At 36.4% G+C, this 27,337-nt stretch overlaps 1 protein-coding gene across 2 annotated transcripts; it reads left to right on the top strand.

Moving 5' to 3' along the window:
- The first annotated feature begins 970 nt into the window (after positions 1-970).
- LOC127842723 (uncharacterized) lies at positions 971-26,083 on the top strand. 2 transcript variants are annotated; one of them, XM_052372401.1, is made up of 16 exons: positions 971-1,290; positions 11,185-11,336; positions 12,108-12,241; positions 13,294-13,429; positions 14,912-14,980; positions 15,891-16,006; positions 16,256-16,340; positions 18,505-18,672; positions 19,548-19,634; positions 20,214-20,308; positions 20,950-21,054; positions 22,191-22,362; positions 23,211-23,275; positions 23,677-23,748; positions 24,272-24,441; positions 24,954-26,083. In XM_052372401.1, exons 1-16 carry the CDS (start codon positions 1,260-1,262, stop codon positions 25,184-25,186), a joined length of 1,890 nt encoding a protein of 629 aa, XP_052228361.1. In that variant the 5' UTR covers positions 971-1,259; the 3' UTR covers positions 25,187-26,083. The 2 variants fall into 2 exon arrangements, with proteins under 2 accessions (XP_052228361.1, XP_052228360.1); XM_052372400.1 differs by lacking the exon at positions 971-1,290 and adding an exon at positions 9,041-9,471 and having other exon boundaries at positions 24,954-26,082.
- The last annotated feature ends 1,254 nt before the right edge of the window (positions 26,084-27,337 follow it).

Consider the following 27,337-nt stretch of genomic DNA (forward strand, 5'->3'; position numbering starts at 1 on the left):
CTATAATTAAATAATTTAGTTATTAACACTTCAGATTTATGTATAATTTCATTTGTACAAAATTATTGAAAAATGCATATCTACTTTTGCATAAAACTTTTATTTTTGTATGTAAAGTATCCGTTTAAAGGTAATATAACTATATATAGATAGAATAAACGTGTTGATATTAATTTAATTAGTACCGTCGAGATTCCTTTACATTTCCTTAACTGATTTATTCACTTGATTAAATTCAAAATAGTCAAAAGTTAAGATAAAAATTTGTAACGTGAAACAGGCATAGTGATTTTACAATCACTAATTACGGTAATATGACATAACGTGTAATATGAAAAGAAAGACCGACTTCATGTTGAGTTGTATTACACTTAGATCGATGTAGATAAAACATGTTTAATCAATAACCAATTAACGGATAAAATATTTTTAAAAACTAACTTACATTTGATGATATCTTTAAGTGTTATTTTATATTAATTGTATGTGCTTAAAAGTCAACCAACGACTGCTCAAAAGAAAAAATGTAAATATTGACCGCCGTCATTAATTGACCGTGGAGCAGGTTGATCACCTGACTAGAAATTCGGCGCCATTAGAATCAACAGGAGATCGGGAAAACAAAGGTCAGTTAACAAATTCCAGTTCCCATATGGGCCCATTATAAAACGGTCAAAGTTCAATGCAGTTTTCTGGCCTCTCCTTTATTTAAGATTGTGCAAGCCTGGTATCAATATAAATACAATTACATGTATGTCTTTTCCGAAAATTTCAATACAGCAGATATTTAATGAAAATTCTCAGAAAATGCACCCTCCTAAATGAAGAGACTCGCAAAAACGGTTTTGGCATTGTGTACACACCGGTCTTACTGACAATAACGTAGTGATGTCACCATCTATGTATAGAATGCGGTTTTGGCGGAGAAATTGCGTAACTACATGTATATTAAACGCGCCACAAATCTTTACCTCTCGACTTATTCTCCAATGGAATGAAATGTTACCTTGATAGATAATTGGTTCAACGCCCGGAGCACTGCTGATCTTTGTTCACAGGATCTTCTGTAAACAAACGCAACTCAACAGAGAGAATACTTGAAGGGATCGTTTTCTGGGACAATCTAGAAATCTGCTTGTTAAATAAAATCGAAAGACGTGTGTACTTAAGTCGGAAACAAGTTTACTTATTCGAAGATACGTGTGAGGAAATAAAAAGCGCGATTCTTTGAAGACCAAAATTAATTACGTACAACGGACATGATGAAAGTTTTATTTCTAGTGCTGGTTGGTAAGTGTCCTTTCATGTGTTTTATAATGATGAACGTGTGCGAATGATGCTTAAAATATCAGTTATATTTCCACACAATGTTACTTTGAACTAAAGTATGTTGTGCATCGGCGAACGATGCACTATTAGCGCAGTAAAAGCAAAACTTTAGTCAACGTAAGAAGAAATGTATAGAATAATTAAATTTTATCATTATATAAGGAAGAATTTTAACATTAATCAGTTACTATCTAAATGGTCATTGGCAGGTAGGCAGAGTCGCGTATGAGAATACTCCTATAAATATGAGGTCGATTTACATCGACTGTTATCGGTAGATTACGTCTAATTATTTGGACTAGTATGAGAACTGTTGTTCATAAAGTACTTATAGACTATAGAGAGCATTATAACATCAAACATAACAAGCGACAATTACCGGGGGTATGTCAGTTTTTCGATTGCGAAATGTAACTCAAAATTATGGCATAAGCTTTAAAGACCTACCGGTAACCAAATCACACGAAAATCGAGGATTTAGAGTGAACTCTTGTATCTGCGTCATTTTTAGATGGTCGCTATAGCGACCGTCTAAAGTGCTTAGTGTAAAATTCAGGTCGGTACGGCCTAGGTATGATTTACCCAATTCCCGCTTACTACGCGCAAGAAAGAGTTGTATAATTTATGCAAGAGGTTTGAGTTCTCCAATTATGTTTATTCACAAATGGAAACATTATATTAATATCGTATAAATGCAATAGTTTCGAATGGTGTTTTATAGAAAAGAATAAAAAACAATGATCGTATTGTACGTGTCGCGGAGGAGATTGTTTATGAATGATTAAAATAGTCCTCTTTCTGCTTCGTCTGCTTGACGTAGTATTTTCGCTCATCTCATTCATAACTCTGAGGCTGGCGATAAACAAAGGGGAGTCCGGGCGAGAATAACGCACTAGTATAAGGTTACGCTTGTTTATATTCACAGGTCTCAATTAATAATACGTTGACCACGAGTTCAACAATTATTACAGGGATACGATAGACAACATAAAAAATGTTTCATTATCGCTGAAACTGTTAAAAAACATTTAAATATAACAAGAATATTCTCTAAAAAATGTAGTCTTGCTGTTTTGAAATAAGGTTTGGAATTTTGGTTTCTAAATAACTTAATTCAAAACAAAAGTTTAATTATAGTGTTTTTTACTTGTAAGTCGCATATTTACCGCATTATAATGTGTGTTATAATAGGCAAACCATACATTAGTAAAATTCAATCTGCCTTCGCACATAGAAGGAATGGGTCAATAAGGTGCTGCGTTTCCTTTGCTTACTTCAGTTAGAGGTCAATTGTTTACGTACATGTAATAGCAATCACAAGGCTCCGGCTTCAAAGGAATTGCGGAGCGTTCTTACATAATAAAAGTCGTAGTCGCATGGTATTTGCGTTTTGCGTCCTATTTGGTCACGTGGTTCTTTTTCGCGGGTGTTATGGCATTCATGATATGAGGCTATTAATAGATACGCATGTCGATTAACAAAGGAAAGTTTACGAGTTATAACAACGCAATAGGTTACGCTCTCGCATACAACTCAATGACGTAGTACAGGTCGTAAATTGAGAGATTCGGGAAAAAGTTGACGCTTATTTATATTCTCAATTTATAAAACGTTGAACATAAGTTCAACAATAACTTCAGCGATACGATAGACAAAAAAAAGTTTCATAATCGCTAAACCCGAATATAACAAACAATTTATAATAATAATACGAATGCAATAGTAGAAGGTTAGTAGAAGGTTAAGCTTGTGTATATTTACAGTTCTCAATACATAGACAGTTGGATATGAGTTCATAAATTACTACAGGCATACTATAGGCAACCTCGAAAATGCTTTATTTAATACAATACAATGTATGGAAATAAAGCATTTGGTTTCTTGTATGCGTGATATTCTATTAGTATTAAACTATTTATTAAATTCAATTAAAAATGACTTTGTAAATGGAAATAATATTAAGAAAGTGGTGACATATTATAATGTTAAAGTCGTAAGACAAAATTAAACATCTTAACTGCGATAATTTCCATTTATTAACTTGACAGCTTACGCACAAAGTGGTGCTTGGGCAACAATCAATTACTGACACCCGCCTTCGATTGTCAATAAATAAACAAATCAGTTTTCTTTTAAAGTGCTCCCTTAATGGATATTTGATTAACAGTCTGAACAGGTGTTATAAACATGCCATTCAATGCGGACAGCTTATCTGTTAGAACATTGCCGCTAATCCGATGTTGTTGCGTAATGTTATTTTAACTATCAGATAAAGATCGTCGTGTATTCGCTGCACAGTAAAAATTATTTTATAAAATGTCGTTTTTTTAGGGTTATTATTATTATTTATTTATTAATAATGAAATGATAACTCAACTTGTTCTATTATGTACTTGATTTACTAATAAATCGATATACATTTACTTATTATAAAAAAGTTATTATATAATCCATCACTACCTGCGTGCTTGCGGAAAACTATACGGACCGCCAGACATGGAGTAATGTACGCTGTCGAACTCACCTACCTGCGTGCCTGCGGACAACTACTGAAATATCAAGACAAGACAAGACAAGACAAATATTTATTCAGACTTGCACAGTGTACATCGTCTAAACACTAGATATTTCACATACAATTATGTCACAGAGATAAACATAGTAATAATATAAACATAAGGAGCATCGTATACGTTTAGGAAAAATTACAGAGATAAACATAGTAGTAACAATAACATAATCAGCATCGTATACGGTTACGAAAAGGCAAGGTAATATATGGAGGATTGCTATATAAATTAATTAACAGCATTAGTAATATTATTTCTTAAAATCAGAGCTTCTTTTACAAATTTGGCTAACTTAATAAGTTCAAATTTATTCGTTGTATTCAGCAACTGGTGGAATTTGTAAACAGAAGGCCTATTGTAATAACATTTCTTTAAATAGTTTTTTCTAATATCAACGTATAATGGACATTTACAGACAAAATGGTACTCATCTTCAACATCTAATTCGTTACAACAAAGGCAAAAACGTTCATTTCGTGGTATATTTTGACCAGCATATCTTCCAGTTTGAATTCTCATTGGTAGGCTGGAAGATCGAAGCTTTGCGACATAGTGTCTTAGTGATTTAGGTAATAATCTAAATAATTTTCGTATACAAATGTTGACTTAAACACACGGTACATATCTAAAACAGAGCTATTTTCAATGGATCGAAACCACTCTTGTTTATAAGTATCAATGACAACAGTTTTAAACTGTGGTATAACTATTTTAACATCGACGGAGCTTGGATTATTAAACACGTATGAAAAACCGTAAGTGTCTAACAATAGTTTAACATTAGATACCCAATTAGAACGATCATTTTGACAATCATTTAATGCTTGTATATAAATCGATTTTAAAATTATGTTATCAGTTTCAATAAGTTTAAACCAATATTTAACCATTTTAACATATCTATGGATAAATAGTGGGTATCTTCCTAACTCGCCATACACTACAGCATTACATACAGTTTGCTTAACGTTTAACAATCTTTTACAAAACTTTAAGTGTATCCTCTCCAATTCCATGGATTTTGCTTTACCCCATATCTCACATGCGTAATTCAGTATGGATCCAACAAAGGCATCGAATAGCTGGAATTGTGTTTTTGGTTTTAAGTCAAACTCTTTACATTTGTTAAATAAAATATTCATAGCTTTAAGTGCTTTTACACATAGATATTCCTGATTTAAATTAAAATTTCCAGTGTAATTAAAAACAGTTCCCAAATAATTAAAATCATTTACTACTTCTATTTGCTGACCTTCAAATGTCCATGTTTCAGATGGCAATAATCTACCCCGTTTGCGAAACACCATTATTTTAGTTTTATCGGTATTAACCTTTAATCCCCAGCATTTACATTAATTTGAAACAAGATCCAAGTGTTTCTGCACTTCCGCGGGCGATTTACCAATTATAGCCATATCATCTGCGAAAAGTAACAAAATCAATACAATGTCATCAATACTTAGGCCGGAAGAGACGTCATTCTGTAAAAACAATTCTAAGTCTTCTACAAATAAGGAAAACAACAAAGGGGACATAACTTCACCTTGCCGTAATCCTACAGCGTAGTTAAAATAGTCTGAGTATGATGAACAATGCTTAACACATGATTTAACATTTTCATACATACTTTTTATTATTCTAAGCAATTTACCTTCTATGCCGGCCTTGTATATTTTCAGCCATAATGCATTACGGTAAACAGAATCAAAACATTTCATCATGTCAACGTATATTACATAAAGTCTTTTATTTTCATTTATATATTTTTGAACCAGGGACATGAGAATGTATATAGCGTCAATTGTTGAGCGCCCTTTTCTGAATCCGAATTGGGCGTCCGAAATTATATTAAAGTCACTACAAAAAGTTTCTAATCTATTGTTAACAACTGAGGTAAATAGCTTAGATAAACAACTTAGAAGAGTAATCCCTCTATAATTGTTCACATCAGATTTATCACCTTTTTTATGTAGAGGGATTATAATACCTTCCGTCCATTTCTCGGGGAAATGACCAGAGTTCAACACAGCATTAAACAAATCACATATATGCAACGCTAAAATATCAATACATTCAATCAAATATTCGTTTAAAATATAGTCACTTCCATATGCTTTGTTGCGTTTCAATCGTTTTACAGACAATTTAATCTCATCAACGGTAAATGGCTGATCTAGTTCGGGGAAACGTGAATTTGGCAAATTGAAATTATGAGTACTACAAAAATGTTCAGCCTCATCATTAACACAATCAAACAAACCATGACTAATATCAGAGAAAAAATGTTGAAAGTCTTCCAAAGGGATATTGTGATTTTTAGTTTGATTATTTGATTTAAAGTATTTCCAAAATTTTTTTGGTCTACGATTTTTTAAACGTTCTATCTCATTGGCCTTATTTCTCAAATAGCATTTTTTCTTTCTATTGATAATTTGTTTGTACTCCTTTTTACATTGCAACAATTGAAGTCTATTGTCTTCCGACTTATTACAGTTAAATTGTTTTAACAGGGAAACATAGTGACCGTGTGCAATTTTACATTCCACATCGAACCAATCAGCATGCCTTACAGCGCTACACTGTTCAAATTTTGATGTATTGGTTATTACATAATCTTTGCAAAATAAAGGATCAGCAACATTACGTATAACATCAGTGAATTTATTTAACGCACTATTTATAGAGTCACAGCTTGTACAATCTAAATCCTCTACAATTGTGTTAAACATAGGTAAGTTGCTAATAATACCCGATCTAAATTGGTTACGCAATGAATCGTTCCATTTAAACTTTGTTTCAGCGTATGACAATTGTTCAACCGTTTTATTGTTACAATACAATGTAAACGATAACGGTGTGTGGTCACTGAATTCATTAAAAAAGTGTACTACAAATTCTTTAATAAGTGCGAAATTTCGTTCATGGCAAACCAAATAATCAATTGTAGATAGACCGTTATGAAAAAAGTATGTAGACTGACTCGTATTACCTATTCTGCAATTGACAACACGATAATTAGAGGATTTACATAGATCAAGCAGTTTAATATCGAATGTGTTCATCGCTTTGTTTTAAAATGTTATTTTATGCCAAATAAATAAACAAATAGACTCTACGGACATTTCTTCGTGTTGTCATACGCTGTTATGTTTATGTACTTCATAAAATATATAAATAAAGAATGCTTTCATTGTCGTTTTAGGTAACTAAACTACTGAATTATCGTATGTGTTCATCGCGATGTTTTACACTATTATTCTACGTTATTTTATGCCAAATAAATAAACAAATAGACTCTACGGACTTTTCTTTGTGTTGCTTATACGCTGTTGTGTTTATGTACTTCATAAAATATATAAATAAAGAATGCTTTCATTGTCGTTTTAGGTAACTAAACTACTGAAATATCGTATGTGTTCATCACGTTGTTTTACACTGTTATTCTACGTAAGTAGTATGTCAAAAGAATAAATAGGTCAGAAAAATTATTTCTTTTTAGTTTTTTGTTACTACTCTAGAGTCTAGATTATAAGTTTAATCATTGACGTGATAAATAGCCTCTTATTAAAAATTATATAATGGTCACCAATTAAACTACTCAACAGCTAGTGTTCCGCTAGTATGGGGGCGAAACGACCAGGTGCGAAACGACCAGGGCGGAAACGTCTTGGGGGCGAAATAACTAGGGTGCGAAAAAACTTGGGCGCGAAACGTCTGTAAATCCCCGTGCGCTATGACACACACTTCATAAAGTTGAATGGCGTGTGTTCATTTCAAACTTGCGATTGATTTTCAAAAATGAATTGCGTGTTAAATTATGCAATAGCGAACATCTTCAGTGCCTTTAGCGCTTTGATTATTATCGGGAGTCAATAGTTTTCCTCTAAAGACGCAACCGTGCGGAAAAAGGAGTATTCTTTGAAGGGATTAAAGATTGTCAACTGTTAACATCTCGCTGTTAAATAAAGAAGCTGAGGAGAACTTATTTGTTAACGAGTCTTATGCCCTAAGATTACAAAACACTCAACACAAACAGCAACAAGTAGCCAACAACTTAGTATTATGCGTTATCACGCAGGGGTAAATGTATGCAAAATCACAGCCGTGTGGAACATGTTTCCCAAAAGTTCAAGCGTTTACCTCAAAGACTATAAACAATCTAGGTCTTTGTTTACGTTAAATCGCTCCTTAATTATGCATTCATCGAATTTGTGTGGACCGAATTTTTCGCAGAAGTTCACAGCGATATATCATTTAGACCCAACAGCTTTGTGGAAGACGTTCCATAGATCTGTATAGCTGTTTGTTAAAATTGTGTATGTGTTGATTTAGAAGTTTATGAAGTCCTTTGATCCGCGCCTAAGGCTGCATTGTGTTTGGACCAGCAGTGTGTCCCTAGCTACATAATCAACTTACTAGACCCACCGATGATATATCGATCAGCATTATTTACCGTATTGACAGATCTTTGGACTATGCGTTTGGGCGAATTTAGAATTATAGCTGCAATTTCCCGCTATTAAGTTGTTACTTAAAAATTTTCAAGTTTGGTGTGGTCTTGTCTATTGGAGGCAGCCCGAATACCCGGAGAACCCCCCCCCCCCCCCCCTCTGTCGGGTATGGTGACCACCAACCAAACACTCATGTGTCCGGGTACGTTGACTTAAACCGGGTCGCAGGTGAGAATCGCGTGTATGCTAGCATTCACTGCGCTGACCGGACACCCGCAATAGCATATATGAGTCGCGTTCTTAGAAAACTGGGCATAATGCATGTGCGTAAAGAGTTGTCCCAGATTAGCTAATCAGGGACGACACTTTTCGCCTTAATTGGATTTTTGCTAAGAAGAACGAAAAATGTCATAAAAACGGAAAGTGTCGTCCCTGATTAGCCTGTGCGGACTGCACAGGCAAATCTGGGATGACACTTTACGCACATGCATTATGCCCAGTTTTCTCAGAACAAGACTCATATTAGATTACCCCCTTCTTATGTTTTGTTTGAAGCAATAAAGCTAGAAAGTTCTCTATCCATATGGCTTCGATTGCAGATAAAAATCGGTCTTATCGCATATGGCCATCGTTGCTGGACATTTTGTTCTGGTCATCAAGCGTGCACAGAGTGCATGATAAGATAAAATATCCTCAGTCATGTCACACATTCCCTTACATTTCTGCATATGCTTAAGTAATTAAATGCACATGGTGTACAAATAACACCAGTTCGAAAATAACATAAGCGTCTAAGGCAAGAACAGTAAAACATCTGGGGATTCGTTGAACGGTGCATTTGAAAAAAAAGTGCAGAAACTGGAATTAGGCTGACGATTAATTGTTTATTTTTATTTTAGCAACGTATGAAACACGGGCACGAGATGTGCTTTCACTTAATGTTATTTCTGTAATACAGATACGTGTGGATGCGTTTAAGGACTGGTTCCATTAGAAACATACGAAAGCAGGTCGTCGGATGTGCGATTACAAAAAACTTGACTAAGGACAAGTATACAATACTTTTCTAACTGATTGGAAATTCGTGGGCATGGCGAAAATAATATTCATGGCGCTGTTTGGTAAGTTTCCTTTTATAAGTCGATTCGAGTGAGAGAAAATTTTAAAGCAGTGAATATCGTTGAATATAAAGAAACATTAACAGTGACATTTACTTATCTTGACAAATCAAAATGTCACAACATTTAACATATATAGCCACTCACTGAATAAAATTCGATCATACACAAAATATTACTTAGTATAAAGATTTATTTAATAAATATTTGGATTCTTACTTAAATAATTGGGTTGTATCAGTTTATTAATTATTGAATATATACATAGCCGTTTTTCACTTAATGTTATTATTGTAATACAGATACGTGTGGATGCGTTTAAGGACTGGTTCCATTAGAAACATACGAAAGAATTAAAGGTCGTCGGATGTACAATTACAAATTACTTGACTAAGAACACGTATACAATAATTTTCTAACTGATTTGAAATTCGCGAGCATGGCAAAAATAATCCTCCTGGCGCTGTTTGGTAAGTTCCCTTTTATAAATGGATTTGGGTGAGAGAAAAATCAGATAACTTTAAAGCAGTGAATATCGTCGAATATAAAGAAACATTAACAGTGCCATGCATTTACTTATCTTGACAAATGATAAATGCGCGTAGAATATTCACAGCATTAAACATATAATAGCCACTCGCTTAATAAGATTCGCTCATACACCAAATATTATAGGGTATTAAGATTTATGTAAAAAAATTATTTGGATTCTTACTTAAATAATTGGGTTTTATTATTATACAATAAAAGCTTCTCTTATTCAACGGGTGCGTAATCGAACTTCCTTTACGTGTTAATGAATATTCGTTGCCGTACAGATCCGAGCGATATTTTGAAAAACCTGTTCTATTTGTTTGACACGCTCAATATTGTGCATGTCATTATAGTTGCTATGCGCGTCTTTGTACAGCATGTTATTTCTTTTGTGTACTTTTTTAAAATAGTTTTTTTATTTGGATTTATCGTAAGGATTTATGTAGTTAATTGATTATTAGTAACAATGCTGTGGTGTTTCTGTGAGTCGTATCGCATTCATTGAATGTGAGACATCGTATTCGAATCGCCATTTGGGCATTCATATTTTGCCAAATAATCAACACACTTGTTGAGAATATTGAATGTTTGATTACCTATTCAGAATTTAGTTCCCCAATTTTATAAAGGCTCGAATGCGTTCATTTCAAAGAAGCTATATCTTCGAGATACATCTAAACTGTAGATTCTAAATATTAATCAGTTAAAGCAATACAAAAGCTGAATTGATAATACTAAGGCAACATGTAATTTAGTATAGTATTGAAATATGTGAGGATTACTGTCATATGTTTACCGGAAATATCGTATACCTAATGAAAACGTAATATATATTAAGTGAAAAAATGACGAACAAAATAATGAAAATCGTATTCAAATATATTTAATTTCTTTTTCTCCTTTTCTAAGATACATATAAGATACTATTTATAATGATATTTGTGGACCTCAGGAGCAATACATTTTTCGGACAGTTTATAAAGTCGGGCATTTGAATCAAAGGTTTTAATATCGAATATTCGAATATATGCGAGTAAAAACCTTATATAAGAATATCGGTTAAGTATTAGTCTCCGTCTTTATTTAGAACAATTTATACATAGCATTTATACAAACTTATATGTATGGTTGTGCACACCTTGTAATATCGTTTGTTTCCATATGCTATATACACTATTTCAGGTTTATCGCACGCGACCGTGTTCGATGATTTGTTAAGTGAATTCTGGGAATGGCGTCTCCGTGACAACCCCGAGTTCGCATCGAACGTCGGCGACAGTCGCTACACGGAACTCGTTGAAGATTACAGTCTGGAAGCGATCGACGCTCGAAAAGTTAGTTTTCATCTTTGCCTGAAATATTGATTTACACTCATTCAATCCAATTCCTTCTTTTTTATTACCATAAATTCTAAACGTATGCCAACAGTTTTCAATAATTGAATGTTTATATAGAGCGTCATTCGTTAAAAAAAATTCACGATGTATTAATTGATTCGTTGATTTATGTTTACATGATAAGAGTGTATTGATGCGAGTTATATATACGCCTAGATTGAGAACTGCGATATACAAATGAACCTAGTTGTGGAAAAGTGAGCTTAATGCATGTGCGTAAAGTGTCATACCGGATTTGCCTGTGTAGTCCGCACAGTTTAACCAGGGACGGCACTTTCCCCATAAACTGGATTTTCGCTAAGAAGAGACTTCCTTTAAACGAAAAATACCACACACGCGGAGAGTGTCGTCGCCTTTACCTTGTATGCATATGCATTAAGCCCAGTTTTCCCGAACGGAGCTCAAAGAAACAGTGATTAAAGCGAACATTACTTGAGAAAACTGGGCATAATGCATGTGCGTAAAGTGTCGTCCCAGATTAACATGTGGTTTCCGCACAGGCTAATAAGGGACGACACTTCCCGCTTGTATGACATTTTTCGATTAAAGCAAGTCTCTTCTTAGCAAAAACCCAATTCAGGCGGAAATTGTCGATCCTGATTAGCCTGTGCGGACTGCACAGGCTAATCTGGGACGACACTTTACGCACATGCATTATGCCCAGTTTTCTCAGAACGTGACTCAGTTATTCAAATATATTTCTTTCAGGACTGGCTGGAGAGGTTCCTAGCAAAGGTTAAGTCAAGCATCATACGAAAGGACCTCTCGAAGGCAGATCAAATCACTTACGATGTGCTTGATGATACGATACAGGCGTGGCTCGATGGATACGAGTGGAAAAAGTAAGGGGTTTGATATACTTCCATGTTTTAAAACATCTTTATACAAATTATCGTTACGATTCAATTTTGAGCTCACTACAAATACATGCATACCTCTAAAGTCTCATCGGTATTTCTATAATTATGTATGTCAGAAAAGTGATACACACAGCGTTCATCGCCCGTATGATAACTATGATTCTTCATACTTGGCAGGCGATATTGCATCATTTGTTTGTCGTACGATGTTTTCTTAGACGTAATCTCGCGTGTTTAAAACGGGGCTTTACTCATGTGCGTATAGTAACGTTCCATCAGTCCGCACGGGCTTAGTAAAAGAAGTCCCTTCTTGACGAAAATCCATTTCTGGCAGAAAGTGTCATCTCTGATTAGCCTATGCGGACTGCACAGAGTAATCGGGGACGACACTTTACGCACATGCATTAAACCCCATTTTCCCAGAGTGCGGTTCATCTCTGCGAGTACGAGGATCCGCGCATGCGCAGTATATTTGCGAATTGTTAGTTCTGCGAGTACGAGGATCCGCGGCATGCGCAGTATATTTGCGAATTGTTAGTTCCATCAATCGAACACTGTATTATGAACACTGCATATTTTACTAGTTATAATTGCAACGATTTCACAATGCTAATGGTATGTTGATAGCGAATTATCAGTGTTGAAAAGGTGATTAAAGCTGCTAAAAAGGAGAATAATTGCAAGCCGATGGTTTTGTTTTTTCTCTCATTATTTATGGATTCATGGTTTCACTTGAGATATTAGTTTCTTATAACGTTGTGTGCACATACAATTAACTTTAAAGTTAAATGATATATTTTGCACTCCTGTGTTGACCAAGCCATATGGGGCAGAAGAGGGGGGGGGGGGAGCTGGTGGCAAATAACGCTGGTGCAACAGCTTCTATGTTGTATTTGTCACTCCAGATTGGCAGCAAGGGTAGACCAAGCTGGGAGACAGCACCCGCACAATCGCTATACAGATTCCACTATGTTATTAGCATATGTTGCATGTATTGATAATATTATCACGAGAACAAATAATTCCAATTCCAGTTACGGTCCTATGAACCCCGTAAGCAGAATAGACGGATTTCACTATCAGTACGACAGGTTTGCAGGCCAGGTGAAGTTCCATGACGTCAGTTCGTTTAAGAACTTTGCAGCCAGAATTCGTGCGTTCGGCGACCAGGTACTCTTGGTGTTGTTTTTATGCCCCCGAAGGAGGGCATATAGTGATCGCACAGTCCGTCTGACGTTCCGCCAAACTTTTGCGTTTATATCTCGAAAACTGCTCATAACTTCTATGTTGCTTCAGATGTATCCTTCATATTTGGAAAGTATGTGTATATGGGCAAGGTATTTTTATACGCACACAAATTTTGACCCCTTTGACCATGTCCTTGAACTTAGGGTCCGCGTTTAGGTTTCGAAATCTGCGTTTTTCGGCAGCATATGTCTTCCGATGGAGACAGCTCTTGTTTTTATATTGGAACACCACGTATGGAAAGCCCATATTTATTTCAACACGATCTGATTAATCAAAAGTATTGGTTTTATTTATTTTAGAGAATAGCATGGTTACTTTGGAATAAGGGTAAGGTGAATGCCTTCTATTTCCGAGAACCTTTCGATGTATATGTGTTCCATATTTCATGAAGTAAGACAAATGAAGCTGAGATAATTAACAAAATGTGGATTTTATAAGTGCAATGTGTATAGATGTTTGGCGAAAAGTAACTAGCGACTTGGTATTTGAAGAATTGTATATTCACACCTTCTTTCGTGTTTATCATTTTTGTTGGCAACAGAGGTTTGTTATATATATTTATGTGATTGCAAACGAACGCTAAGTACAATAATAAATGACATTTTTCTTGATTTAGGGAAAAATGCAATATATAATCTGTAGCGAGTAAGTCAGTCTATCGCAAGTTTGGGTAAGAAAGTGATAATGTTATGTAGAAAAGCAACAGTGCGCACCACATTCCGCAAACCAAGAAAATTTTGTTTTAGTTCACTTAATCACAGTTCGAAAATTATTTTTCTTGTTTTAAATCATGAAAGCCAGGTTTTTGTGAAGTTTTTCTCATAAGTCTGTGGGGATACCTTGTGAATACTGCTTGCTCAGAACAGTGACGCTTCTCGGGGTCTTAGAACTGCTCCGCTTTGACTATACGGTGCAATGGTGTTTCTAAAACTCCAATATTATTTGGCTTATTGTAACAACGGCAATGTTTAAGTTAAGTGTTTTGAAAACAAACAAAAATCGCAATTCTTGAATTAAATTGACTTGTCCAAACAAGGCATTCTAATCTTTTATATGACAAATATTTTTTTGAGCTTTGTTCTGTGAAAACCAGGCTTAATGCATTTGCGTAAGGAATCGTCCCAGATTAGCGTGCGCAGTCTGCACAGGCTTATTATAACGACCTTTTCCGCATGTTGGGTATTTTTTTGAAGATGTCTCTTCTAAACAAAAATCCGGATAAGACAGAAAGTGTCGTCGCTGATCAGCCTGTGCGGACTGCACAGGCTAATCTGGGACAACACTTAACGCACATGCATTAAGTCCGGTTTTCCCTTAGCGATGCTCATTTATCAAATTGCCAAAATTTGCCAACACGGTTTTCGCAATAAAGAAACACAGCTGTATGTATTGTCTTCTTTTCAGATTGACCAGGTCATTGTTCGCATGAACGTCTCTATTCACAGCAAAACGACCCTCAATAACGTCAGCATTGTAAGTGCACTAAATTATATTTTAGCCTAGTGCTGGGGAAACAGTGTCAACCCATGTGCGTAAAAGGTCATACCAGATAAGCCTGTGCAGTCGACACGGGCAAATCAGTGACGACACTTTCCGCCTAAACTTAAATTTTCGTTAACAAGAAACACTTCCTTTGAATAAAAAAAAACAAACGCGGAAAGTGTCGTCCCTGTTTAGCCTGTGCGGCCTTCACAGTCTTATCTTAGAGACCACTTAACGCACGTGTCATAAGCCCTATTGTTTCAGAGCAGGGCTCAATTATTAGGGTTATATTAACGTTATTAACAAAGGCATTCTTTAACTCCATGTATTAATCTTAGCGTCATTACAATTTACACAAATTATATAAACAAACTGTTAATATATGGAACACGTTTAAATCCGAATTATGTTCGCATTACATTTGTTTTTTAAATGCCAGTAAGCAACACAAGTTATGTGAGCTGTTTTCTTGAAAAAAATCAAAGATTCGCCTAAGAAGTCCGCTCAGGCTAATCATGCATAACACTCTCATTCTTTATTTATTTGTTCATTTGAATGAAGTTTCTCATAATCGAAAATTAAGTCTATGTGGAAGTGTCGTCGAAGATCAGCCTGTGCGGGCTGAACGGGCTAATTTAAAAATAAATTAATGTTTACGCACGTGCATTAAGCCCAATTTTCCCACAACGAGTTTAATTGAGTCGTGTTCTGAGAAAACTGGGCATAATGCATGTACGTAAAGTGTCGTTCCAGATTAGCCTGTGCAGTCCGCACAGGCTTATCAGGGACGAAACTTTCCGCTCTAATGGTATTTTTCGTTTAAAGGAAGTATCTTTTTACCGAAAGTCTAGTTTAAGAGGAAAGTGTCGTCCCTGACTTGCCTGTGCTTGTTTACCTTTAGAGCGAAGTCCCAGCAGCTTTGGACAAGATTCTGCAATTCAAGACCAATGTTACAGCTTTCCCAATGTTCGAGCCGTTCCTCATCCGCCTAGATGCAAAGACAAGTAATACAACTGAGTAAGAACAGTATTTAACTATCTCACCGTCTTCTAGCTGCACAAACCGTTTTCCAGATGCAAAAACCATTATATTTAGGAACACATCTAGCATCACAAAGCATGTTTAGTCTTGTCTTGTCCCGATATTTTATCAACTCCTCTAAATTACGTGTATACAGGTTAAACGATGAGTGATCATTTTATCCACTTGATGTTATTTTCATCCACATTTTTGGCATAATCTGCGATCCTGTGGTAACTGTTACAGAAAGGCGCTTATTCGAGCCCTGGCCAAGACTAATATAGAATATCTGCTACAGAAAATTGAGAGGCTGAAACAATTTATCACTGAAGTAAGTTTAAATCAGTTTTGTAATTATTCAATTTCTTTTGATTAAATGCTGTATATCCGACATTGTTATCTCTGAAAGCTTATAAGAAAATATAATATACATGTACGTAGTATATCATTAACGTTTCCTTAATATGCATTTTTTTTTAAATTTAATGCAGTAGGTTTGGACCTTCTTTACAATACCAAATGTAGGTCAAATCTTGTACAAACGGCGTTGTGAAAGAGTATATGTAATATTTTGTTCGATTTTGTAAGCAAAACGGTCAATGCTAATAATCATTTTTTTGTAGCATACTAAATGTAGGGGACTTTAGAAGGACTTTTCCACATATTGTAGAAACAATAATTTCCAACTTTTTGTCAGGGATACTGAAAAAAGTTTGAAAGAACACCTAAAATCAGGGAGAGTTTTTCGTTTATGACCAATCATCAGTAAAAAGTAATAAAATTATTAAGCGTTGCAAACCCAAAATGATTTAAAATAAGTGGCTCTGTTGCTTTTGCTTTATATTTTGACAATACGTGTTAGTCTGTCTGTCTGTCTGTCTGTCTGTCTGTCTGTCTGTCTGTCTGTCTGTCTGTCTGTCTGTCTGTCTGTCTGTCTGTCTGTCTGTCTGTCTTCTGTCTGTCTGTCTGTCTGTCTGTCTGTCTGTCTGTCTGTCTGTCTGTCTGTCTGTCTGTCTGTCTGTCTGTCTGTCTGTCTGTCCTGTCTGTCTGTCTGTCTGTCTGTCTGTCTGTCTGTCTGTCTGTCTGTCTGTCTGTCTGTCTGTCTGTCTGTCTGTCTGTCTGTCTGTCTGTCTGTCTGTCTGGTCTGTCTGTCTGTCTGTCTGTCTGTCTGTCTGTCTGTCTGTCTGTCTGTCCTGTCTGTCTGTCTGTCTGTCTGTCTGTCTGTCTGTCTGTCTGTCTGTCTGTCTGTCTGTCTGTCTGTCTGTCTGTCTGTCTGTCTGTCTGTCTGTCTGTCTGTCTGTCTGTCTGTCTGTCTGTCTGTCTGTCTGTCTGTCTGTCTGTCTGTCTGTCCTGTCTGTCTGTCTGTCTGTCTGTCTGTCTGTCTTGTCTGTCTGTCTGTCTGTCTGTCTGTCTGTCTGTCTGTCTGTCTGTCCTGTCGGTCGGTCGGGTCGGTCGGTCGTCGGTCGGTCGGTCGGTCGGGTCGGTCGGTCGGTCGGTCGGTCGGTCGGGTCGGTCGGTCGGTCTGTCTGTCTGTCTGTCTGTCTGTCTGTCTGTCGGTCGGTCTGTCGGTCTGTCGGTCTGTCTGTCACAAACTTTAACCTTGGTTAAACTTTTGCAATAACTTTTGTAATATTGAAGATAGCAACTTGATATTTGGCATGCATGTGTATCTCATGGAGCTGCACATATTGATTGGTAATAGGTCAGGGAGCAGGTCATCCATCTAGGTCAAAGGTAAAAACAATTATCAAAGCGATGCATAAGGGGGCATTGTGTTTCTGATAAACACATCTCTTTCTTGAAGAGTTCATTTCCTCTTTGATTTAAAAAAAACAATTTATCAATCGCATTCTCACAATTTGTTGTTATTTTCTTTATCCTGTGTGTGTTGGCAACATATTGAAGCATATCCTTTTAATCCTAATTGAAAGGAAATTGTTTAGATGCGTTTACTATGGTAAGTGGCGTTTGTTGGGATTGCACAGACGAAACCCTGCTTTATTCAGGTCTGTGCACTCCTGCGATGTGCATTAGTCTTAGAAGTAATATTACGTATATGTATATTGCAATGTTCGGAAGAGGGCACATTCATCTTTAAAAAGAAATCACAATCGATTGAACATTTTGAAGAATGAAAGCAAGGAAAATGACTGAAAAGTTGACCGTTTGTTAATAAAATCTTATTTGGATAGGATTTACAGGACACTTAATTGTAGATGTGTCAACGTACACATGCACAGTTCATATAACCTAATTTAAATCACAATGCAGTCGGTGCTGTTTGATAAACGGGTCCATGTAGACAGAAAGTCGGCATTTTTCGGTAAAACAATTCGTATCGATGATGGCCTGGTGGTTTTTCATATTATATTCTCCCAACGTGTATTGCCAATGGTAACATAAGAAACCTGACATGAATGATTAGATAAAATCAGACGTCTTTAATCACTCATATACGTTGACTATGCGCGTTTCTTTCCCATGCTACTCCTCAGGACTATCTGCGCCATACGCGGACCAGCGATGGGGTCTGGGGTCTACCCCGGGGTTTGGAGTATTACAGGGCAAGCCTCAAGTGGCAGCTGTCCGAGGAACTGGATCCCGAGTACATCCACAAGACCGGCCTTGCGGAGGTCGAACGCATAATTGGAGAAATGGAAATGGTAAGCAAGTTTGCAGCGAACTTTAATGTTTAGTGTCATTTTGTCAAAGCTACAATTATGTTTACAACTCAAGCAATCACGTGGTTTAATTGTCAGATAAACCATTATTAGTCACTCATTTAGTTAAGTTTAAACTGAAAATTGTGTTTTCTTGATTACATCGGAAGCCTTAGGCTTACAAATACATCTTCATGGCCGTATCTTGGTAAGTAATTTTAGTGTTAGGAAAAATATCAAGGAAGTTTATAGAATCGAGCAAATAGACTGCACATGTTAATCTGGAACGACACTTTACGTACATGTATTATGCTCTCTCTTATTCTAATGAGTGTATGCTTTTATAATATACTTTGAAAATCATATCTGTTGTACTATAATCTTATTATTCATTTTTTATTGTTAATTTCATTTATTGTAGAGAATCGTCAATGTTACATCTAGTCGCCAATGCTTGTTGTCAGTGTTAGTCGTAAATGCTTGTGATCATTGTCGTCAATGTTAGTCGTCAATCCTTATCGTCATTATACATGAAGGAAATAAAAGCAGAAACAGAGACATATTCTTGATTACTTGCTTATTCCTACAGCGTCCTCTCAACACTCATACTAAAAAGCATGTTGATGCAGATTTTTTAAAAGAGAAGTTTGTTTAAGGTAAACAATATTGTTTTACTTTAATCGGTAGCATGTTTAAGTAAGCAAATAGACTACCAGCCGTTTATAGCTCAAACTTATGTTAGTAGGCCAAATAAAGTACACGCACCATAAACATATCCAGACAATTGTTTTAAATTAAAATGCATTTCTTTTAAAAGACGTTTGTTGTTTATGAGTTATATGACCATGTGCTATTCATGCTTTTCCTTGATGATGCAGATCATGAGGAGAGACGGGTTCAACGGATCCCTACATGAATACTTCGCGGTGTTGAGGCAAAACCAGTCCAATTTCGAGTCTGATCCGGTAAGTATCTGTTTAAGACTCTTTAAGTCATTTCGGTCAAATTTCATAAATATCAAAATATCACATAATTATTTGTTTGTGTTGCTCTTACTTTGCTTCTTCTGTGTAACTCTTGGCATTTGTATTTGTTTCCTGGAAAATTCACCCCCCCCCCCAAAAAAAAAATAAATAAACGTATCTTAGTATAATGATATAGTTTAATATTACATTTTACTCACAGTTTACAAAAGTTTTATTTTTATGAACTAAAATGTGTCTATATATCGCTAGAAATTCTGAAAACAAAATAATCCGCAGTGTCCTCATTGTTTAAAAGAGGACGATGTGTACAGGCATGTACACATTCGACACGTGAGAATGCCAACGTATCCAATAGCTACCATGATGTTAAGGGAAACTCAAAATCCTTCGTAGATTCTCCATGTAATAGTATACATACTATTGGTGTTTTCAGGACAAAGCGTTACAGGCGTTCATGCTATTGGTGTTTTCAGGACAAAGCTTAACAGGCGTCCATGCTATTGGTGTTTTCAGGGCAAAGCGTTACAGGCGTTGTATACTTGGTATTGGTGTTTTCAGGACAAAGCGTTACAGGCGTTCAAGGATATGCACAGAGAACGAATTTTGCCAGTGCTCGACCAGTTTTTTGAGGATATACCTGACGTCCCATTAGAGTGCGCTTGCATTTGTATATTTCTCTCTCAATTATATTTGTTTCGTGTTTACACGTTGTCAGTTATGAGTATGATAAGCACTAAAAACTAAAAATGTATTTAAGCTTTCTCCGAAGACATTTACCAAAAAATGACTTTTGATTTTACTGTGACAAAGCTATGTTTATATCCCATTTCTATTTTGATTTACGACGAATTTGTACACAACACGTCATTGTTTGATTTGTAAATATTAAATACCATAAAAATAATTGTTGACTAATATGTATTTAATTGACTTAAGACACTTATGTATGAAAGAACTTACACCAACTTGTATGTAGTGATGCTGGAAATTAAAGGGACCTTTTCACAGAATTTGGCATGTATTGAAGTTTGTCATTTAATGCATTATATTGATAAATGTAAACATTGAATCTAAAAAGCTCCAGTATAAAAACAAGAATAAAATTAAAGAAAGAAAAAAAGTAACCCTCAACTGTGCTCGATCCTTTTACCCCTGGTGTAAAAGTCTATCGCTTAGACCACTCGGGCATCCGTGCTTATACAATTCATGATGTATTTTATACTTTATATAAGCAATCCGATTCACGATGCTGACTATACTAATATTATTGATCTAATGAAATCTAACGTTGCAGAATAAAAAGAATGACCAATAATGGGCCTCTCGGAATCTACAAGAATGCAGCCCCTGATGGCTCCAGACCAGGCGTGTTCTATGCCAACGTTGACTATGGTCCAGTGTAAGTTGTTAATCAGGTATTCGCGAAGCTCCAACGAACACTCATTGCGTGTGTTAATTTGAGAAATATTTGAATCATCTGATTCTCGATCTGGGAAAACTGGGCTAAATGCACGTTCGTAAAGCTCTGTTCCAAATTAGCCTGCGCTGTTCGCACAGGCTTATCGGTGACGGCACTTTCCGCCTAGACTTTTTTTTTCGTTTAGAAGAGACTTCATTTAAACGAAGAAATACATTACAGCGGTAAGTATCGTCCCTGATTAGTTTGTACGGACGGCACAGTTTTATTTAGGACGATACTGCATTAAGCAAGTTATCTCAAATAATCAATGAGGAGACATAAACACGTTATTATGAATAGTTTGTTTAACAATAAGTTCGACCGATTGGTAAGTTGTAAAAAAAATCAAAATGTTAATCCAGACAAGCGCCGACAATGGCGGCCTGTAACACGTTTCGTTAATTGAATATTTAGCGCATATTGAATGCGCACGTGAAATGCAGAGTTTTATATGCGTATACTTCCTATACAATCTAGCTTTATATCGGCGAACCCATAATAAAAGAAATTATTATACCGGAATACAAATCGTGTAACCCATCGCAAGTTTGGAATTGATATGAGTCGCTTTCTGAGAACACTGGGCTTAATGCATGTGCGTAAAGTGTCGTCCCAGATTAGCCTGTGCAATCCGCACAGGCTAATCAGGGACGACACTTTCCGCCTTAATTGGATTTTTGCTAAGAAGATACCTCATTGAAACGAAAAATGTCATAAAAGCGGAAAGTGTCGTTCCTGTCCGCACAGGCTAATCAGGGACGACACTTTACGCACATGCATTATGCCTATTTTTCTCAGAACACGACTCTTGTAATAACCTGCAATTATTTAAGTTACCGTACGCATACTACGGCGAAATTCTCCACTGCGTTGGCATTTGCACATAGACAATGATTAAACATGAGATATGTCACTCATTTATTGAACTCGAAATATTTTTAACATAGATGAGATGACCTTTTATTATAAATGCATGCACGTATGACTCGCCTAAAATTGTAGCGGCGATTTCAACATGGATAATATAATGTCCTGAAGTGTAGTTTACCACACGTATATTGCGTCCCCAATTTCAGCGCCAAGTACACCATGGCCTCGCTTCTGGTGCATGAGACGGACCCCGGTCATCACCTGCAGGACGCCTACGCCCTCACCAATCCAGCCATCCCCATGTTCAGGAGAGCCGTCGACTACTCCAAGTACTTCGCCGCCCCCATGCACTTCCCGTTCTATACAGCTTACTGTGAGGTAATTTTCATAGAAGTACAAAGAGAATAATAGGTTGGTGACGTGGATGGAGAATGGTTATCTGGCAAGTCGGAGGAATTCGGCTCACCCGACAAGATCCTCTGACGAGCCAGATAACCATTCTCCATCTACGTCACCAACCTATTATTCTATTTATCCTGTCACATTTACAAAATTCGTTGAAATGTTTCTAAAATATCTAGTTTTCGGGTATTTTGTGTCTAAATATGTAATTTGGTAAACATCACGCGCGAAAAAACATTGTGACGTCACGTCAGGCAAAGCGCTTAGGCTAGCTTCCATCTTGTTAAAACACGCAGAAATCGAGTTACTCGTAATTAATTCAATACACAAAGGCGCAATTATGCTTTTTATATAATAATGTTTTTTTACATGCATTTGGTATTTTATTAATAGAAAAAAGTATATTTTATTAATAGAAAATAGTAAATGCATGCGCATGCGCGGATAGCAACTGACGGATATTCGAGGTCACGTGGTCATCTAGCCTAATATCTTTTGGTATATTAGGTTACCTGGTTATCAGACTGATTTAAAGGCATGTGACATGATAATTGTAGTTAAACAACTTGTTGTGCGCCGGATTGGCAATAGTTGATGAAAGGGGATTATTGTCTTGCAGTTATATAAGTAGAATTCATTTTGATTTAAGATTGTTGCAATGCGCCTCATATATGGGCGTATTAAATGTGTGCACATGCCTATACATCAAACAAAGATACAGTGTCAAACGAGCACATGCGTACGTGTTTTCGTGTATTATTCTTATTTTTAAGTTTATAAACAGTTACTGTTTTCACTTTATTGAGATTGGTGTTGGTTTGTAGGGATGGGGCCTGTATTCGGAAGAACTGGGGGACGAATTAGGAGTGTATCAGAATGACTACGACAGGTAAATATAACGCGTTATGTTTAACATGTCCCTTATTTTCGCCATTCATTTGACGACGTCAAATTAGAAATGCCTTTGCTTTCGTCGAATCATTTCGGAAAAATGCAGTTCATGATTGTCTATGCACTGAAATGTAGGACCCATATAAATATAATATTAAAGGCTCAATGACAGCTTTTTTTCCGCTCGAAATGTCGTGTGTTTCTCTTGTTGACTCTTGTATAATGATTACAATTAATAATATATACGTACTTAAAACAAGATGAAACACAATCATGTGTAGATTTTAACTCGTCTATATGAATTTCGCTGTGTTTATTTCATATTTGAAAAGTAGCAATTTACTAGTTGATTTTTCAAAAGGATTTCAAAAGGGACTTTTAACTTATGTTGTTTTTCAGACTTGGAAAGTTTAATCAGCAGATTTTCCGCGCAGCTAGATTAGTAGTGGACACGGGACTGCACGCACTACAGTGAGTTATATTATAATAAGCCGTGCTCTGTATAATGGGATTTAATGAATGTGCGTATAGTGTCGTCTCAGATTAGCCTGTACAGTCCGCACAGGCTAATCAGGGGCATCACTTTCCACTTTTATATTTTTCGTTTCAATAAAGTCTCAGATTAGAACAAATGAAGTGTTTTGCGGAAAATGTCGTTCCTGAATAGCCTGTGCGGACTGCACAGGCTAATCTGCACAGGCTAATCTGATACGACACTTTCTGCACATGCATTTAATGAATCTGCGTTAAGTGTCGTCTCAGATTCGCCTGTACAGTCCGCACAGGCTCATCAGGGATGACACTTTCCGCTTTTATGATATTTCCTGTTTAAACAAAGTTATTTCTTAGCAAAAATCTAGTTTAGGTGGAAAGTGTCATCTCTGATTAGCCTGTGCGGACTGCACAGGCTAATCTGGGATGACAATTTACGCACATAAGTCCGCTAAGTTCTCCCAGAACGATGCTCAAATATGACAAGCTTGTTTTATATCAGATGGAGCCGCGCTGACGCCATAGGCTACATGCTGGACAACACCGCCTTAGCCAGGGCAAGCATTGAGCGGGAGATTGACCGGTACATCACGTGGCCTGGCCAGGCAACGGCCTACACGATTGGAAACTTGAAAGTTATCGAGCTGAGGCGTAGGGCAACCATTAGAACATGTAAGTGTAAACCGGCTGATAGAGTTTGTAGTTTTAGAGTTTCTTAAAGTGACAGTTTATATTTTTTTCATCATAATTACTTTGGTAAACATGTATTGTTACTTTCAACGTGTCGTGTCAAAAATATAACAATCACACGGGTTGTCTGTTTCTGTGCATTATCAGTTATACCTTTCGTAATTTATCATTTTGTTAAGGTTGGAGGTATGTTGTTGATTACTATTTGTTACTGAAAATTCCATGGTATCTTTTATTAATAACTATAAGTGCATAGCGCGATATATTCATTGAGTCGCGCTATATGAAAACCGGACTAAATGCATATGCGTGAAGTGTCAACCCAGATTAGCCTGTGCGGTCCGCGTAGACTAATTTTATTCAGAAAAATGTTTTCATAGAAAGGCGCCCTGTGCGGTATGCAATTCCTAATCTGGGACAACACTTTACGTACTTGCATTAAGCCCGGTTTTCCCAGAGCGCCGCTCAATTACAATTATAATGATTCATCGCAGGTGGGTTCTTTGACGTCAAGAAGTTTCACAGTGTATTATTGAAGAACGGCGCTCTGCCTATGAGCGTCTTGGATACGCTTGTAGACGACTGGGTGGCGGAAGTCCGCCAAAAGCACGGAATTTCCGGTTCCGATTGTCCGTCCACAGTTTCATCGGCCGCAACAACAACAGCCGCTGCAACATTAACTTTACACTACTTCATGTTATTATTTTACTTTGTTACAAACACGTGATGAAAACCTTAATGATGTTTTTAACATTTTTCATAATATCAGAGTTCTTTAAAACTTAAAATTGGCTCAATAACAGAACAACGAAATGTCGACCCTACAATCGCCCTAGATTCAAGAAATAAGAAAATTAAACATCAGCGAGGATAACCTAAAGGACGTTCACACATTTAGAAAGTTATTATAGTTTTGGGTTATTTTCATCTGAAGTGGATAATATTATTTCAAACGCGAATCGATTGAACTACATGTATTTCCATTTGATTACTTTTGTATAGTTTTGTTATTACACTTCGATAACTTATTAAACGGTAACTTGAAATGCGAGACATAAAGTAACAGCCCGTATGGTCGATATGATTAGGAGAAAACCAAATACGAAGAACCCCTATTAAAAACCCGGTCGACCTAGGTTTTGTTGTCTAATAATGTTTTCCGTTTTTATACTTTATCTTTTTTATAAATACGTGGCGTTTAATGACGTACTTAAAATCAATAAAAATCCTTGAACATGTCCCTTTAAAAGTATCAGGTGATTCCCACTGCTTAGTGTTAAGTGTTATTTAAGTGAAGCACAACTACTATCAACATTAAGTAGCACCATACCACATTCGTATAAAAAATATTAACATTTATCACTGCATCTCAGTATGTCATGTACTATTTTAGATGTACATTGATTTTTTATTTTACGGTATACCATCTGGTAATAATAAAATATATGACACGTGTTTAAATTTAATACAACGTTATTGCATTTAGTACTATTTGATTATGTGTAGCACGTGTCAATGGTGTTCAAATATTATTACCTCCTTCTTTGTAAAAAAAAACCACACGATTTATTAATGGTTTGTGTTGTAAATATGCGTTTTGATACCAATTAAAACAATTTGTAGCATGACTTTGTTGTCCTACAAAAAGAAAAACCTACCAACACTGTTTGGAAAAGTCACATGGCCAATACTGCCATTCATGTTATTGTCGAGCCCGCTTGTTGTTAGGTCGATAGAAATGTCACAATGGTCTAGCGAACGTGACGCGTACGCCCGAGCTTGTCCGGATTATACCTGCGTCAATTACGTTGCTATTTAAACTAACATGCCTCAAATGTTCGCCATGTAGATACGACTAGACGTGTGAAAGATCCAGATCACTGGCTCATAGATCAATGTCAGTTTAAAGTTCGCCGTGGCGTAATGGATAAGGTGTCCGCCTAGCGATCGGGTGGGCACGGGTTCGATCCCCACTCGGGGAGCGCTCTCTATAACTACACCAAAGATACCACGTACTGGCTATAAGCCCAGGAAAAAGACTCGAGAGCGTTTCTATAAGCCTGAGGCTTTCGATGCAATCGAGCTTAAATAAATAGTATACTTGACCAGTATTCGGATAACCGGATAATCGTTACCATCCCTAGTTTAAACTTGGTCAGCTCGCACCGGCTTATCCAGAACGACACTCTCCGAATTCTAGCATTGTTGGCATTTTTTGTTTTAAGGAGGTTTCTTTTAACGAAAAATCATATGAAGTGTAGAAGGATATTCTGTTACTGCTTTTCACGCGCATGTATTAAGCCCGGTGCACACAGATCGCGGCTCAAGTTATGGCTAACCATATGGATAAATTCCTCCAATGTTTGGTCTTGTATTACGAACAGCATTTTAATAAGATCATTCATATCATTGACCAAAAACCCTCTTTAAACCATGAATATAATGGGAAATTCACCAGTGCGGCCGTGATTTGAGATGTTTCATTGCATGATATTTTGCCCTTCTATGTAATGGTTGCCAAGTTATATTGGCATGGCGCGTGCCTTCAGGTCTGGTTGTATCTCGACTCAATTATGTATTATTCGTAATAAGACATTTCGGCTATCGTAACCGGGCACTCGTCCAGGTTAGTTTTATATTCTGAAAGAATAATCTGTAAATATGTGTTATGTTGATAATTACTGCCAAATGTACAATCATGTGTTATCAGTTTAACCCATTTATGCCTAGTGGACTCTCCCATCCTTCTAAATTGGATCATTATATTTCCAAAATTAGGGATGTCTAGTATATTTATTTCTATATTTAGAATATTTTTACAGAAATTCTTGTAAGCAAACAGCGCAGACCCTGATGAGACGCCGCATGATGCGGCGTC

This window comes from Dreissena polymorpha, chromosome 8, assembly GCF_020536995.1.
Source record: "Dreissena polymorpha isolate Duluth1 chromosome 8, UMN_Dpol_1.0, whole genome shotgun sequence".
Classification (NCBI taxonomy): domain Eukaryota; kingdom Metazoa; phylum Mollusca; class Bivalvia; order Myida; family Dreissenidae; genus Dreissena; species Dreissena polymorpha.

Excerpts from the sequence above, each read along its gene's own strand:
- LOC127842723 (XM_052372401.1), top strand. The coding sequence starts at position 1,260 with ATGATGAAAGTTTTATTTCTAGTGCTGGTTG. Across the intron at positions 18,673-19,547 it reads TAATTGGAGAAATGGAAATG|ATCATGAGGAGAGACGGGTT; the intron begins GTAAGCAAGTTT and ends TTGATGATGCAG. Across the intron at positions 23,276-23,676 it reads TATCAGAATGACTACGACAG|ACTTGGAAAGTTTAATCAGC; the intron begins GTAAATATAACG and ends GTTGTTTTTCAG.